Raw genomic sequence first — 17,119 nt, 5'->3', positions numbered from 1 at the left:
TATGCCTCATGAGGTTGTTGTGAGAATTAAATAATGTATGTAAAGCTCATAGCATATAAATAAATTCTGGCTATTATTCTTACGAAGATTAAATGAGGTTATGCATGTAAAGCATTTAGCTCAGCCTCTAGTACACAAAAAGTTCTACTATTAGCTATTTTTAATAAATTTTCATTTCATAAAGGCTTACATTATATTTTTCCTATCTCCAATGTATTTTCTTTTAGACCTAGTCCAATTTATTTGTGTCATAATTAAGTCAGATGTAACAGGCTTTTTACCACTGAAACAGGTTAAGCAATCCTATCCAACAAACATTTATTGAGCACTGGCATTTTGTTAGATTTATTTCCAACTACTTGATATGCTTTGGTGTTATTGTAAATGCTACCTTATCCAAAAATTTTATTTATAGTTGTTTGAAGCTCTTTTATAAGCATGGAATTTATTTTCATACGCTATTTTCTTTTTTTTTTTTTTTTTTTTTTTTTTTTTTTTTGAGACGGAGTCTCGCTCTGTCACCCAGGCTGGAGTGCAGTGGCGCAATCTCGGCTCACTGCAAGCTCCCCCTCCCGGGTTCACGCCATTCTCCTGCCTCAGCCTCTCCGAGTAGCTGGGACTACAGGCGCCCGCCACCACGCCCGGCTAATTTTTTCTATTTTTTAGTAGAGACGGGGTTTCACCATGGTCTCGATCTCCTGACCTCATGATCCGCCCGCCTCGGCCTCCCAAAGTGCTGGGATTACAAGCGTGAGCCACCGCGCCCGGCCTCATACGCTATTTTCTATCAGTCTTGCTAGGCTTTGTATTAAGGTAAAATTTTTATTGTGTAGTTTCTTCTAGTTTTTAAAATATTCATAATCAAATTACATGCAAATAATGAGATTTGGCGTTTTTTCTTTCTAAACTTTACATCTTTTGATGAACAAAAATTAAAATGTATCAAATTTTTTTCTCTCTTTTTTTGTTTTTCTTTCAGACGGAGTCTCACTCTGTCACCCAGGCTGGAGTTCAGTGGCGCGATCCCGGCTCACTGCAACCTCCGCCTCCCGGGTTCAAGCGACTCTTGTGCCTCAGCCTCCCAAGTAGCTGGGACTACAGGCGCCCGCGCCCACGCCTGGCTAATTTTTCACTTTTTTTTTTTGGAATAGAGACAAGGTTTCGCTATTTTGCTCAGGTTGGTCTATAACAGATACTATTTTATCCTAACAATATGTTTCTAAATGATATTAGTGCCCAAATCAGGATTACCCAGTGATTTTGTTAATACAGGCTTATTGAATCAGAGGGTCTGGGGTGGGGAATTTGCTTAAGTATGCAGTCCCCATACTCGGTGATTCTCATGCAGCCAAACATTTGGGCGCCCCTCACCTAATGTCGCCAAGAACCAGAAGACCAATTAGCATTTTCGTGGGCTTCCTGCCCGATGGTTCCCTGTGTTCCCAAAGGGTTTTTGCAGTTTCACGGAACTTTTCACATTCCACTCGGTTTTTTTTTTTTTTTTTTTTTTTTTTGAGACTCGCTCTGTCGCCCAGGCTGGAGTGCGGTGGCGCGGTCTTTGCTCACTGCAAGCTCCGCCTCCCGGGTTCACGCCATTCTCCTGCCTCAGCCTCCCAAGTAGCTGGGACTACAGGCGCCCGCCACCACGCCCGGCTAATTTTTTGTATTTTTTTTTTTTTAGTGGAGATGGGGTTTTCACCGTGTTAGCCAGGATGGTCTCGATCTCCTGACCTTGTGATCCGCTCGCCTCGGCCTCCCAAAGTGCTGGGATTATAGGCGTGAGCCACCGCGCCCGGCCCGGTTTCTTTTTTTTTTTTTTTTTTCCAAAAAAAGGGCCGGGGAGAGTAGTCTGAATTAGGTTATGAGGTCCCCTGGGGAGTACCTCACCTCAGCCATTGAACTCACTTCGCTGGCCGTGAGTCTGTTCCAAGCTCCGGCAAAGGAGGCATCCGCCGGGCCCCTCCCCGAAGGGCGGGGTCCACGGCATCTCCTGCCCAGTCTGACCTCGCGCGGAGCCCCATTCTCTGGGAACTCACCTCCCCGAAGCTCAGGGAGAGCCCTGTTAGGGCCGCCTCTGGCCCTAGTCTCAGACCTTCCCAAGGGACACGGGAATGGAGTGACAGGACGCACTCAGCTCGTGGCCCCACTGATGAGCTTCCCTCCGCCCTATGGGGAAGGGTGGTTCGCTACCGAACTTATAAGATTCCCAAACCCAAAGACATTTCACGTTTATGGCGACTTCCCAGAATACATAGCGACATGCAAATATTGCAGGGCGCCACTCCCCTGTCCCTCACAGCCATCTTCCTGCCAGGGCGCACGCGCGCTGGGTGTTCCCGCCTAGTGACACTAGGCCCGCGATTCCTTGGAGCGGGTTGATGACGTCAGCGTTCGAATTCCATGGCGGCTCGGCGGCGACGGAGCACCGGCGGCGGCAGGCCGAGAGGTTCGGAGCTCAATATCATGGGACGGCATGCGGGGGCGGGGAGTCAGAAAGGAACGATACCACCTACTGTAACCCCCTTCCCCTTCCAGCGCTCTATAACCTGCACTTGGCTACCAAACCAGTTGGGGTGCTAAATTTTGTAAATTTCGGTTTTCAGAGCTTTGGGGATTACATAATTGTGCATAAAGCCTTGCGGAGCTGTAACAGCTAATGTGCCAGTACTGTTGTTAATACCTAATGTCATCCAATTTACAAAAAGTAATTGTAAGGCACACCATTATTTTATACACAACAAAGGATAAGCACTGAAAATGGTGAACTGTGATTGACTGCTTATGTCATCCATTGTAAGATGCATCCCAGTTCCAGAGAGTAAAATGAGAGTCTTAGACCTATTGAGATACGGTATTATGTGTATAATGTTCTTAAATGCATAGGTCCACCCTATAAATTAGGTACTATTGTACTTCTCTAGAAGTACAGTATTGTACAATATTCTAATATTGGAGCAAGTGAAGTAGGAAGAGATCAAATACTTCTCCAAGTTTCCACAGAGAAAAGCAGCAGAGCTAGGCTCTAAATTAGGCACAGACCCTTGAGCACTTTACTAACCTTTATCCCATGCCGCCTCATGTATGAGGTGGGTATTTGGGGGACATTGGGACACAAGTAAAACAGATAAGCAGGCCTCAGTCCATAAGCTTACAAGACTCCTGGGGCTCCCTTTTATTTTGTTTTATTTCATTTGGCTAGAATAGCAATTTAGGAAGAATTACACAGAATGTTACACAAGAGTAGTGTGGTGACAGTTGTTATTGCCTCTGTAAACTTAGAAAATTATCTGAAACCGGCGGGGTGCGGTGGCTCACGCCTGTAATCTCGCACTTTGGGAGGCCGAGGAAGGCAGATCACTTGAGGTCACGAGTTCGAGACCAGCCTGGCCAACATGGTGAAACCCTGTCTCTACTAAAAATACAAAAATTAGCTGGGCATGGCGGTACACGCCTGTAATCCCAGCTACTCTGGAGGCTGAGGCACGAGAATCACTTGAACCCAGGAGGCGGAGGTTGCAGTGAGCCAAGATCGCACCACTGCACTCCAGCCTGGGCGAGAGAGTGAGACTCCACCTCAAAAAAAAAAAAAAAGAAAATTATCTTAAACCATTTCTTTAAAAGATTTTTTTCAATCTTTAAAATCTGCACGTATTCAGGTGTACTCATTCTTTCCTAATTTCCAAATTCTGCAGCATTAAATGAAAGCAAAAGAGTTAATAATGGCAACACGGCTCCAGAAGACTCTTCCCCTGCCAAGAAAACTCGCAGATGCCAGAGACAGGAGTCGAAAAAGATGTCTGTGGCTGGAGGAAAAGCTAATAAGGACAGGACAGAAGACAAGCAAGATGGTATGCCAGGAAGGTCATGGGCTAGCAAAAGGGTCTCTGGTAGGAGTGGATCTGGGGGATGATATCTTGTTATTTCAACTCTTATTTCTTCTTTCTTTCAGGATATAATTAATTTCTCTATCCTTTGGGCATACCACAGCACTAATCTACTGCCTTGAATCTTCATTTTCATGTATTTGAGATGGATTGGGGTCTAAGGAAAGACCAGGATTGGTTGGGCAGGCAGAGTTAATCCTGACAAGTTTCTGTTTAACCACAACAGCTGTTTTTGATTCCCATAAAGTAGTACCTATCTGTCTTTCCTCAGAATCTGTGAAGGCCTTGCTGTTAAAGGGCAAAGCTCCTGCGGACCCAGAGTGTACAGCCAAGGTGGGGAAGGTAAGAGACTCTGGAACCGATCTTCAGTCCATGGATGTCTCAGAGAGCATCCTTTGTTATAAGGACTCCTGTCTGGGATGCTGTTAGTATTCATTTTAGGAACCCTCTCCAAAATATGATGAGTGATTAGTTTTCTCTAATGGCAAGAGATAGGGCTTGGGGTTAATAATCAGGGTATTTTTTAACATGGTGTGTTAGACCATTCTTGCATTGCTATAAAGAAATACCTGAGACTAGGTACTTTATAAGAAAAGAGGTTCCTAGAGGCTGTACAGGAAGCATAGCAGTATCTGCTCCTCAGGAGGCCTTAGGAAGCTTTTATTCATGGCAGAAGGTGAAGCAGGAATAGGCACTTCACATGGCAAAAGCAGGGGAGAGAGAGAGACAGAGAGAAAGGGAGAGAGAGAGATTGGAGAAGATGTCACAGAGAGAGAAAGCGAGAATGGGGGAGGTGTCACACGCTTTTAAACTACCAAATCTTGTGTGAATTCACTCACTATCAAGAGGACAGCAGCAAGACAGTGGTGCTAAACCATTCATGAGAAATCCACTTCCATGACTGAATCACTTCCCACCAGGCCCCACATCCAGTACTGAGGATTACAATTCAGCGTGAGATTTGGGAGGAGACAAATATACAAACTATATCACATGCATACCTTTTGTGGTTGCCATCGGCCTTCTACACCTCATTCTCTTTTTAAACCAGAAAATGGTATCCTTGTTAAGGGAAAACTGTTTTCTTGTTCTAATGAGAAACTGTACCCTGGAATGGCATGAGTTACTGATGAATGGGGAAAAAAGGAGGCTACCTCTGGAGTAAGTTTTCTTTAACTCAGAATCTTTTTTTTTTTTTGAGATGGAGTCTCAGTCACCCAGGCTGGAGTGCAGTGGTGTGATCTCAGCTCACTGCATCCTCCACTTCCTGGGTTCAAGTAATTCTCTTGCCTTAGCCTCCCAAGTAGCTGTGATTACAGATGCCCACCACCACGCCCAGCCTGGGCTAATTTTTATATATTTAGTAGAGACGGGGCTTCACTGTGTTGGCCAAGCTGGTCTCGAACGCCTGACCTCAAGTGATCTGCCCACCTCAGCCTCCCGAAATCCTGGGATTGCAGGCGTGAGCCACCATGCGCAGCCTGACTCAGAATCTTTTGTATAGTTAAAAAAAAAAGGAGGCATGTTTTCATTTATAGTAAGGTTACACCCAGGTTACTGGTAGAACATAGGTTTGCAATTCTTTCCTTGGGAGATGAATGTTGATGTTGCTGTAGAATGACAGCTTGAGCCATAAGAAAATTTAAAGCCTCATTTAGGATCTCAGGGCTGAACCTATACTAATGTTGATTTTTTCTCTCTCTTTCTTTCTAGGCTCATGTGTATTGTGAAGGAAATGATGTCTATGATGTCATGCTAAATCAGGTAGGAGGCAGAAGAGGTGGAACCATTATATTATGAGACCATCTTCTTGATAATTATTGATGATAGCATCTCAGTGCTCAGATCTTTAAAGTCCCTTTTTTTTTTTTTTTAAATTTTGTTTTTTCTTTTCGAGATGGAGTCTCACTTCATCTCCCAGGCTGGAGTATAGTGGCACAATCTCAGCTTACTGTAACCTCTGCCTCCCAGATTCAAGCAATTCTCCTGCCTCAGCCCCCCGAGTAGCTGGGGTTACAGGTGTGCACCACCACACCCAGCTAATTTTTTGTATTTTTAGTAGAGACAAGGTTTCGCCACGTTGACCAGGGTCTGGTCTTGAACTCGTGACCTCAAGTGATCCACCCACCTCAGCCTCCCAAAGTGCTGGGATTACCAGGTGTAAGCCACCAGGCCTTGCCTAAAGTCCTTCATATATATATATATATATATTTTTTTTTTTTTTTTTTTTTTGAGACAGAGTCTTGCTCTGTCACCCAGGCTGGAGTGCAGTGGTGTGATCTCGGCTCACTGCAATCTCCACCTCCTGGGTTCAGGCAATTCTGCAGCCTCAGCCTTCCAAGTAGCTGGGACTACAGGCACAGTGTCCAGCTAATTTTTTGGTATTTTTAGTAGAGATGGGGTTTCACCATGTTGGCCAGGCTGGTCTTGAACTCCTGACCTCAGGTGATCCACCCACCTCAGCCTCCCAAAGTGCTGGGATTATAGGCGTGAGCCACTGCGCCCGGCAAGTCCTTTATATTAATATTAGCCATTAGTGGTTAAACACCTGAGTACTCAGCCCTAGCACACATCAGATAGCAGAGTCCTCTGTGAGAAGATTTTTTTTGCAAATTTCGTATCATTTATTGAAACTGTTAACTCTCTGTTCGTATCCTTTTGCACTTTTTTTTTTTTTTTAAAGAGACAGGATCTTGTTCTGTCACCCAGGCTGGAGTGCAGTTGATACAGTCATAGCCCACTGCAACCTTGAACTTCTGGGCTCCAGCAATCCTCCCACCTAAGCTTCCTGAGTAGCTCGGACTTCAGGCGCATGCCACGAAGCCTGACTAATTTTTAAATTTTTTATGAAGATAAGAATCTCGCTATGTTGGATAGGTGGTCTTGAATTCTTGGCCTCAAATGATCCTCCTGCCTTGTCCTCATGAGGCACTGGGATTACAGGGATGAGCCACTGGGACAAGCTGTTTTGCACATTTTCTAAAAAGTTATTGGTCCTTTTCTTACTGGTTTCAAGGAACTTTATATACTATGGAGAAGAGCCTTTTGTCTGTAACATAAACCGCTTATATGTTTTCCAGATTTGTCATTTACCGTTTGGTTTTCCTTATAGTACACTTTGCCAATATTGAAGTTTTAAATTTTTTCTATAGTTAAATTTATTAATTTTTCTTTTTTAAAAAATTTTGGGTTTTTTTTTTTTTGGAGACAGTCTTGCTATGTTGCTCAGGTTGGCCTTGAACTTGTGGCCTCGTGTGATCCTCCAACCTCAGCCTCCCCAAGCCCAGCTTTCTTTTTTTTTTTTTTTTTTTTTTTTTTTTTGAGAAGGAGTCTCGCTCTTTCGCCCAGGCCGGAGTGCAGTGGCGCTATCTTGGCTCACTGCAAGCTCCACCTCCCGGGTTCACGCCATTCTCCTGCCTCAGCCTCCCAGGTAGCTGGGACTACAGGCGCCTGCAACCACACCCGGCTAATTTTTTGTATTTTTAGTAGAAACGGGGTTTCACCGTGTTAGCCAGGATGGTCTCGATCTCCTGACCTCGTGATCCGCCCGCCTCGGCCTCCCAAAGTGCTGGGATTACAGGCGTGAGCCACCACGCCCGGCCCCAGCTTTCTTTTTAATCAACCTTTTTCTCTTGTTTGTCTTTGTGGTTTTGAGTAGATAATACATTTGCCTCATTAATATATTTCCTGGATATGACTTCATATTTGAATTTATTGATCCAACAAATTATATATTATATATTATATATATTACAAAAATATATTATATATATTACAACCAATTAGTATTTATTTGTTACTATTTCTTCTACTTAAAATACCACGAGCAAATAGAAAACACCTTAAGGTTGGCCGGGTGCAGTGGCTCACACCTGTAATCCCAGCACTTTGGGAGGCTGAGATGGGCAGATCACCTGAGGTCGGGAGTTCAAGACCAGCCTGACCAATGTAGAGAAATCCCATCTCTACTAAAAATAAAAAATTAGCCGGGTGTGGTGGCACATGCCTGTAATCCTAGCTACTCGGGAGGCTGAGGCACGAGAATTGCTTGAACCCGGGAGACGGAGGTTGCGGTGAGCTGAGATCGCACCATTGCATTCCAGCCCTGGGCAACAAAAGCAAAACTCCTTCTCAAAAAAAAAAGGAAAATACCTTAAGGCAGCCAGGTGTGGTGGCTCATGCCTGTCATCCTAGCACTTTCGGAGGCCAAGGCTGGAGAATCACTTCAGGTCAGGAGTTCAAGATCAGCCTGGGCAACGTGGTGAAACCTTGTCTCTACAAAAAAATACAAAAACACCTGGGCATGGGCCAGCTACTTTGGAGGCTGAGGTGGGAGGATTGCTTGAGCCTGGGAGGTTGAGGCTACAGTGAGCTGTGATTGAGCCATTGCACTCCAGCCTGGGTGACAGAGGGAGACCCTATTTCAAAAACAAACAAACAAACAAAAAACATAAAAACATTTACAAAAAAATTTTTTAAAGGAAAAGAAAATATCAAGCTGGGCGTGGTGGCTCATGCCTGTAATCCCAGCACTTTGGGAGGCCAAGGTGGGCAGATCACTTGAGTTAGGAGTTCAAGACCAGCCTTGCCAATATGTTGAAACTCCATCTCTACTAAAAATACAAAAAAAATTAGTCTGGTGTGGTGGCGTGTGCCTGTAATCCCAGCTACTAGGGAGGCTGAGGCACAAGAAATTGCTTGAACCTGGGACACAGGTGGCAGTGAGCGGAGATTGCACCACTGCACTCCAGCCTGTGTGACAGAGCAAGACTCCGTCTCAAAAAAAAAAAAAATCTCAGGCTCCTTTTTGTTCTAACATCTAATGACCTTTTTTTTTCACCAGTGGGCTAAGGTCGTACAATGGCTTTAGAATGTGAGCAAGCAGGAGATAGAGGTAGGAAGGGGCAGCATGCTTAACAAAGAAGAATGCCTCCATATCCAGGGCTCAGCCAAACAACATCAGCTGCTATGCCTTATCGTGGACTTCTCTCTCTCTTTACTCTGAGTGATTTACTTACAGATACCTCTTTTTAGATACTGGCCATATTCTCTCTCAGTATCTCCAAGTCAGGTCAGGTTAGGTATGGGACAGATGTGGCAGTGGTTTTGCGTATCCCTTGTCCCCTCCCATTATTGCCCTGCTCTCAGCTCATTGTCAAATTTCTGCAGCTGACAAACAAAAGCTGTGAGTAGAACTGTCAAGGAGTAAGTCATTTAACAGTTGAGCATAACAGTTTTAGACCTTTGGAGCATCAAAATTGTTTTCATATAGGAAATAATTATTGGGAGTGGATTGGGAGCTGGAAAACACATATAGCTTAGAAAATATCTAAATAGGGAGCTGAGGCAGGAAAAAACTGGAGGAGCCATTCAATGTAGGATATTTGAGGTTGGATAGAGGGTTTTAGGAAGCTTCTAGGCTCCCACTTTAATTCCTAAGAATCCAAAGTTTAATGTATAAGCCCTATTTCTTCTTTATGTCTTTAATCTTCCAGGAGTCTAATTTTCTTGCCTGATGCTATGCTTTTCCTTATGGAAATCACTGGCACCTGTGACGAAGGATGAGTCATTGGTTTATGTGATTTCCATTTGCAAAACTCCTTTTTTTTTGTTTTTTGTTTTTGTTTTCACTCAACATAGACCAATCTCCAGTTCAACAACAACAAGTACTATCTAATTCAGCTATTAGAAGATGATGCCCAGAGGAACTTCAGTGTTTGGATGAGATGGGGCCGAGGTAATGATTTTTATTGAGATTTTATGAGTTGGCATTCAGAAAATCAGAAGTAGCTTAGAGGGTGGCCAAAGGATTCTCTGGGTTTAAATTGGGCCAGTAGAGGCCTGAAGTCTGGGAGAGGCTTAGGAATCAAGTTGAGCATCTTGAAATTGGGGAATGGCAGGCATCCTCCTTAGAGTTCCCACTGGAAAAACTAAGAGCAGCCCATTGAGGATGAAAACTCTTCTATAGTTGAACTGCTAGTAGTGCTCATAGACTATGGCAGTTAGCAGGTAACTTGTATCAACATGATTAGTTCCCTAAATCCTTTCACCATTCCCTTCTCCCTTTCCTGCCTGTTTGTCAGATGTTAAGCAGAGAGATCCTGGAGAGCTGGCCTCTTACCATTAGGGAACTATCTTACGTGTGGCATTTACTTTGCAGTTGGGAAAATGGGACAGCACAGCCTGGTGGCTTGTTCAGGCAATCTCAACAAGGCCAAGGAAATCTTTCAGAAGAAGTGAGTGCTGAAAAGTGACTATAAAAAAATGCACCCTCCTCTTCTTAGATGTATCTTCTCTAAGAATTTTTTTTTAGACAGTTTCACTCTTATTGCCTAGGCTGGAGTGCAATGGCACGATCTCAGCTCACTGCAACCTCCACCTCCTGGGTTTAAGCGATTCTCCTGCCTCAGCCTCCTGAGTAGCTGGGATTACAGACGCCCACCACCACGCCCAGCTAATTTTTGTATTTTTAATAGAGATGGGGTTTCGCCATGTTGGCCAGGCTGGTCTCCTGACCTCAGGTGATCCGCCCACCTCAGCCTCCCAAAGTGCGGAATTACAGGCATGAGCCACCGTGCCCTGCCTTTTCTAAGAATTTTATAAGTGTGTGGCTTATAAAAAACTTTTCGTTTTATAGGTGTGATTTGGCCTAAATGTTAATGTCTTTTCACCCTGACATTCTGTTGTTGAAACACCAAACTGCATCCTTAGTGATTAAATCAAACTAATACCTTGAAGGTCACTAAAAACAGAAGAATCTAATATATTTAACACATGACTGACAAATTTAGGAAATTTGGGATAAATGGAGACTATCCTGGGGTAGATAATATTCAACTAGGGGCCGAGCACGGTGGCTCACGCCTGTAATCCCAGCACTTTGGGAGGCTGAGGCGGGAGGATTGCTTGAAGCTAGGAGTTTGAGACCAGCCTGGGCAACAAAGCGAGACCCCTGACTCTCCCAAAAAAAAAGAAAAAAAGAGAATATTCAGTTAGAGTTTTTAAAACTTTATGATATAGATGAAGAACTTTCTGGAGAATTGGGGAACATGTTTCTTTCGAGGAAAGGGATTAGATGGATATCTTTTGTTTGAAATCTCAGTGGCTTTTGTGGTGTTTGGGAAGGACAAGCATTGCTTTTCCCATTTTTTAAATTCCATTTGTCTCCAGAGCTTTTTTGTCCATTTAGTGTCCTCATTTAGAATTAGACTAATTTTGATTTATGGAAAGTTGATGTGTAAAGGAGCTCAGTGCTGGAAAATAAATTCTTTGGAGATTTTCTGTCTAAGGAAACAGTTGTAAGTCCATCTTCATAGTAGACCTTTATTTGTAAGGTTTTCTTACACCTTGGACTCTACAGATTCCTTGACAAAACGAAAAACAATTGGGAAGATCGAGAAAAGTTTGAGAAGGTGCCTGGAAAATATGATATGCTACAGATGGACTATGCCACCAATACTCAGGTAACTCTCACTATACTTTTTGAAAGAAACCCACCTTCTTTTTTCATTTTATTTGTTAGAGGCAAAATTGTGCTCTGTTGCTCAGGCTAGGTGGCACAATCATGGCTCACTGCAGCCTCAAGATCCCTAGGCTCAAGTGATCCTCCCACCTCAGCCTCCTCAGTATCAGGAACTACAGGCATGTGCCACTCTGCCCAGCTGATTTTTTTTTTTTTTTTGTAAAGATGAGGTTTCACTATGTTGCCCAGGCTGGTCTCGAATTCCTGGGCTCAAGCAGTCCTCTTGTCCTGGCCTCCCAAAGTCTTGAGATTACAGGCATGAGGCACCACACCTACTCCTGTTTCTTCTTACTCAGGGTAAAGCAGAATAGCTTAGATCATTCCTAGACTGGGACAGGCCAGGATATCTTGAGTCCTTTCTACTTCTCACCTCAGGGGTGCTCTCACTGATCTTTGTAATCCCGAAGGGACAGTAAGAATGAGGACAGAATATGCCTTTCTAGTCGCGGCTCTGTTATTTACTAAGGTTTTGTTTTTTTTTTTTTTTTTGAGATGGAGTTTCATTCTTGTTGCCCAGGTTGGAGTGCAATGGCTCAGTCTCAGTTCACTGCAACCTCCAGCTCCCGGGTTCAAGTGATTCTCCTGCCTCAGCCTCTCAGGTAGCTGGGATTACAGGTGCCTGCCACTATGCCCAGCTAATTTTTTTTGTATTTTTAGTAGAGACAGGGTTTCACCATGTTGGCCAGTCTGGTCTTGAATTCGTGACCTTGGGTGATCTACCTGCCTCAGCTTCCCAAAGTGCTGGGATTACAGGCATGAGCCACCACGCCCGGCCTACTAAGGTTCTTATAAAATCTTAGGCCCTATTTCCAGAAGTTTATTGTTGTTTTCATTTTTTTGTTTTTGTTTTGTTTTTTTTGAGACGGAGTCTCGCTCTGTCGCCCAGGCTGGAGTGCAGTGGCACGATCTCGGCTCACTGCAGGCTCTGCCTCCGGGTTCACACCATTCTCCTGCCTCAGCCTCCCGAGTAGCTGGGACTACAGGCACCTGTCACCACGCCCGGCTAATTTTTTTTTTGTATTTTTAGTAGAGACGGAGTTTCACCATGTTAGCCAGGATGGTCCCAATCTCCTGACCTGATGATACGCCCGTCTTGGCCTCCCAAAGTGCTGGGATTACAGGCATGAGCCACCGTGCCTGGCCCAAGAAGTTTATTGTTATGGACCAAGAGAGGAGTGATAAAAAATCAAACTGATTAAACAATTACATTTAAATTTGTTTTCACTTCTGGATATATACCACCATAAAAAATTTAATTTAGATAAACTGAGGTATACCAGTATGCTGAAACTGTCCTGAAACAGTCACATATCCAAAAAAATGGAGAAGTTTTAGTCTTTTTTAAGATGGGAAGATCTGAGACATAATAGCTATCTTTACACACTGACGTCATGAGGAAAGCCTTTTTTTTCTAGACTTATTCTGAGTTGTAAAATGTGGGAGGCAGAACTAGTATGGTCAACCGTCTATATCCATGGATTCAGTGAACTGAGAATTAAAAATATTTGAAAAATTGCTTCTGTACTGAACCTGTACAGCCTTTTTTTCCTTGCTTGTCATTATTCCCTAGACAATGCAATATAAAAACTTTACAAAGCATTTACATTGTATAATACTGGGTGTTATAAGGAATCTAGAGATGATTTCTTAGATTTTCTTTTGTTTTGTTTGTTTTTTGCTATAGGATGAAGAGGAAACAAAGAAAGAGGAATCTCTTAAATCTCCCTTGAAGCCAGAGTCACAGCTAGATCTTCGGGTACAAGAGTTAATAAAGTTGATCTGTAATGTTCAGGCCATGGAAGAAATGATGATGGAAATGAAGTATAATACCAAGAAAGCCCCACTTGGTAGGACTTCACATTTTCTTCTGTATTCTCTCCTCATAATTCCTAGTTCCTTTAATGGATGTTTTATTATCATTATGATTTAAAGCTTGCTCATAGTACTGAATGAAGAAAATGGAATTTGGGGTGACAGGTTGTATGGAGGGGGGAGGAACTATTTTGAAAGTTGAGGCTGGGTGTGGTGGGTCATGCCTATAATCCCAACACTTTGGGGGGCCAAGGCAGGTGGATTTCTTGAGCCCAGGAGTTTGAAACCAGCCTGGGCAACATGGTGAGACCCTGTCTCTACTAAAAATAGAAAAATTAGCCAGGCATGGTGGTGTGTGCCTGTGATCCAGCTACTTGGGAAGCTGAGGTGGGAGGATCACCCGAGCCCAGGAGGTTGAGCTGCATTTAGCTGTGTTCGTGCCACAGCACTCAGCCTGGGCAACAGGAGTGAGACCCCATCTCAAGAAAAGAAAACAAAGTTGAAAGATGAAAGTCTTTTTTAGGGAAGGACGTTAAGTACAGTTCACTAGATGGGATCCTAGTTTGGAGTCTGATCTCTGACTGGGCCTTTAGGGAAGCTGACAGTGGCACAAATCAAGGCAGGTTACCAGTCTCTTAAGAAGATTGAGGATTGTATTCGGGCTGGCCAGCATGGACGAGCTCTCATGGAAGCATGCAATGAATTCTACACCAGGATTCCGCATAACTTTGGGTAAGGCCTGTGCTGTTACTTCACTTTGTTCTTCTACCTATACATATCCCCTGTATCCATCAGCAGCAGCTATACTCTTTTAAATCTTTTATTCCTAAGAAAATGATCATCTTGAATAGATACAGAAACAAAATGATATACAGGTAGCCTATTTAATCAGCTTACAAATATGGGATGCAATCTCCCGGCTTGACCACAGCCATATTCTCTGACAAAGTGGAAGTTACCAACCCAAGAGAGAATGGATCTAGCTATCCAACCACCAAGTAAAACACCTTCAGGCATATCACCCCATTTTCCTATTTGAGGTAACTAAAGCCACACAAACACCATTTCTGTGAACTCAAGTGATATTAGATAGACAAAATAACATTTTACATTTGTTGATTCTGTTTTCTGGTTTTCATCCGATTTCTATTTCTTTTATTGCTTTATAGAGCCCCATGACCTAGAAATAACCCTGAGTGGTCAACAGGTCTACCTGTGCTTCTAGATAGAACTGTATCCAACTGTTCCCTGTTGATATCAATATAACTTATTTTTAAATGATTTTATAAAAAATAATTTTAACTCTAGTCTCAAAAGTCAAAATCCACATAGTTCATCTTATACCGAGTATATATTTAATAATATTTTATATATTTGGAAGTTAAGGTCTCTTTACAGATCTCTTTCTCTCTCAAATGGAAAACCTGTTTCTCATACCTGCTTTCTAAAGGATCTATCTGTCATTTTCTATTTTTAGTCATGCGCCTTTTAGCCACATGTCAGAAAGCTCATTATGGGTTATATCTCTGTTCTTAGACTCCGTACTCCTCCACTAATCCGGACACAGAAGGAACTGTCAGAAAAAATACAATTACTAGAGGTGAGATATGTATGAATTGAGAAGTATTATATCCCTTATACCAGTGTCCTCCCACATTGATTCTATATCTCATCTTCTCAGGCTTTGGGAGACATTGAAATTGCTATTAAGCTGGTGAAAACAGAGCTACAAAGCCCAGAACACCCATTGGACCAACACTATAGAAACCTACATTGTGCCTTGCGCCCTCTTGACCATGAAAGTTATGAGTTCAAAGTAAGAAAAATGATCATTTATTTTCATACTCTTGCACTCTTAACCACCTCCCCCATCCCACTGTTCTCTAACTACTTCTGGTCAAGAGCAAATTGTCAATTAGGGCAGACTTTTTATGTACTAGGGATTTGGGAAGGCCAAGCTTTTCCTAGCTGCCTTGTAAGACTGTTTGGGAGCAGAAAGGTCTGCCAAGTTATATCAGAATCCCCAAATTCTTCAGTTCAGCTCAGTCTCTTTTAGAGTCCACATCGGCCTTTTTGTCTTATTTTTCACAGGTGATTTCCCAGTACCTACAATCTACCCATGCTCCCACACACAGCGACTATACCATGACCTTGCTGGATTTGTTTGAAGTGGAGAAGGAGGGTGAGAAAGAAGCCTTCAGAGAGGACCTTCATAACAGGTCTGAGTCTAGCTTTGGGTTTGGAAAGACACTCCTTGCCCAAAAGTACAGCTGTAGAACTTATAAGAGGGAGTCAGAGGAAGGTGTTGGCTTTTTTATGCTTATGGCCTATCTGTGCAGAACAACAGAGTACAATAATAATTGGCTTTTCCTTAGGATGCTTCTGTGGCATGGTTCCAGGCTGAGTAACTGGGTGGGAATCTTGAGCCATGGGCTTCGAATTGCCCCACCTGAAGCTCCCATCACAGGTTACATGGTGAGTGAAATTGAACTCTGGGAGGAGCACGGGGAAAAGGATACAGTAATGTTCTCGGTGCTTTTTTTCCTAGATTAGGATTAGGTGGTTCCCCTCCCCAAGAGTTAAGCCAGCTCACTGATAACCTTGTCATCTCTTACTGTGTCCCTCTTTCTTTAAATTCCTAAAGATACCTCAGCTTTCCCTCAGAAGGCAGAAATTCACAGGTGCTTCTACCCTCTCTAGAACAGCATTGTGAGGGGAAATGGAGAAGGGTCTATATTGTGTTTAAGGGAATAGAAAAACAGGGTCAGTGGTATGCACCTTCTCTCTAACACAGTGGGTTAGAAGCTGACCTTGGTATTCATTTATATATTTCAGTTTGGGAAAGGAATCTACTTTGCTGACATGTCTTCCAAGAGTGCCAATTACTGCTTTGCCTCTCGCCTAAAGAATACAGGACTGCTGCTCTTATCAGAGGTGAGGCAGGAGTATGTCTGTGATCTCTAGTTTATTAATTCCAGTTTTTTTCCAGTGAGAAAAGTTTGACCCCAGAACCAAGAGGTTTACCTGGGATAGCTTGAGAGAGGACCAAGTACAATTTCTAGTACATTGGATTCCTCTGCTGGAGTAGGGGAAAAAAAGTACTGATGGAATTTTCTGTTTGGCTTTGGAGCCATCTAATTCTTAGTAGGATATGGGCATTCAAAGATTTTTTGCTTTGCAGGTAGCTCTAGGTCAGTGTAATGAACTACTAGAGGCCAGTCCTAAGGCCGAAGGATTGCTTCAAGGTAAACATAGCACCAAGGGGCTGGGCAAGATGGCTCCCAGTTCTGCCCACTTCATCACCCTGTAAGTACTCAGAACCAGGAGGACTAGAAGACTACTTTTGGCCAGATAAGACTACGTTCTCTATTGCAGCTTCTGAACCAGAGACTGATGTTGACACACTTTTTTTCCATTTGGCAGGAATGGGAGTACAGTGCCATTAGGACCAGCAAGTGACACAGGAATTCTGAATCCAGATGGTTATACCCTCAACTACAATGAATATATTGTCTATAACCCCAACCAGGTCCGTATGCGGTACCTTTTAAAGGTTCAGTTTAATTTCCTTCAGCTGTGGTGAATGTTGATATTAAATAAACCAGAGATCTGATCTTCAAGCAAGAAAATAAGCAGTGTTGTACTTGTGAATTTTGTGATATTTTATGTAATAAAAACTGTACCAGTCTACCACTGGCTTCTTTGGGCTTTATTTCTCCAAGAACTTATTTCTTCTGATATTAGTAGATCTCCATTTCCAGGACAGAAATTACTCATTGCTCTGAGGGTTATTCAGTATCCTGTTCTTAGTGGCATCTGTGCATTGAGGGACACTAATGGGGGCGCTAATGTTTTTACCTGTTTAATTCAGTTTTTCTGCAAACTGGAATTTGTTGAGTAT

At 43.1% G+C, this 17,119-nt stretch overlaps 1 protein-coding gene across 4 annotated transcripts; it reads left to right on the top strand.

Annotated features, from left to right (window-relative positions):
• The first annotated feature begins 2,277 nt into the window (after positions 1-2,277).
• On the top strand, positions 2,278-16,908 carry PARP2 (poly(ADP-ribose) polymerase 2). Of its 4 annotated transcripts, none has more exons than XM_055289526.2 (16): positions 2,278-2,446; positions 3,693-3,848; positions 4,156-4,226; positions 5,598-5,648; positions 9,525-9,621; positions 10,045-10,120; positions 11,245-11,347; positions 13,091-13,253; positions 13,812-13,950; positions 14,755-14,818; positions 14,900-15,034; positions 15,310-15,437; positions 15,594-15,693; positions 16,054-16,152; positions 16,400-16,524; positions 16,642-16,908. In XM_055289526.2, the coding sequence occupies exons 1-16, from the start codon at positions 2,401-2,403 to the stop codon at positions 16,799-16,801; spliced, it is 1,713 nt and encodes a 570-aa protein (XP_055145501.1). In that variant the 5' UTR covers positions 2,278-2,400; the 3' UTR covers positions 16,802-16,908. The 4 variants fall into 4 exon arrangements, with proteins under 4 accessions (XP_055145501.1, XP_055145500.1, XP_063500783.1 ...); XM_055289525.2 differs by having other exon boundaries at positions 3,693-3,887; XM_063644713.1 differs by lacking the exons at positions 9,525-9,621; positions 10,045-10,120; positions 11,245-11,347 and having other exon boundaries at positions 2,291-2,446.
• Positions 16,909-17,119: the final 211 nt, after the last annotated feature.

Source organism: Symphalangus syndactylus, chromosome 8, assembly GCF_028878055.3.
Source record: "Symphalangus syndactylus isolate Jambi chromosome 8, NHGRI_mSymSyn1-v2.1_pri, whole genome shotgun sequence".
NCBI classification, from domain to species: Eukaryota; Metazoa; Chordata; class Mammalia; order Primates; family Hylobatidae; genus Symphalangus; species Symphalangus syndactylus.
Note: the sequence above shows the minus strand (reverse complement) of the source record. Positions and strands in the feature narration are given on the sequence as shown.

Excerpts from the sequence above, each read along its gene's own strand:
- PARP2 (XM_055289525.2), top strand. The coding sequence starts at position 2,401 with ATGGCGGCTCGGCGGCGACGGAGCACCGGCGGCGGCAGGCCGAGAG. Across the intron at positions 11,348-13,090 it reads ACTATGCCACCAATACTCAG|GATGAAGAGGAAACAAAGAA; the intron begins GTAACTCTCACT and ends TTTTTGCTATAG. Across the intron at positions 14,819-14,899 it reads AAAAAATACAATTACTAGAG|GCTTTGGGAGACATTGAAAT; the intron begins GTGAGATATGTA and ends TCATCTTCTCAG.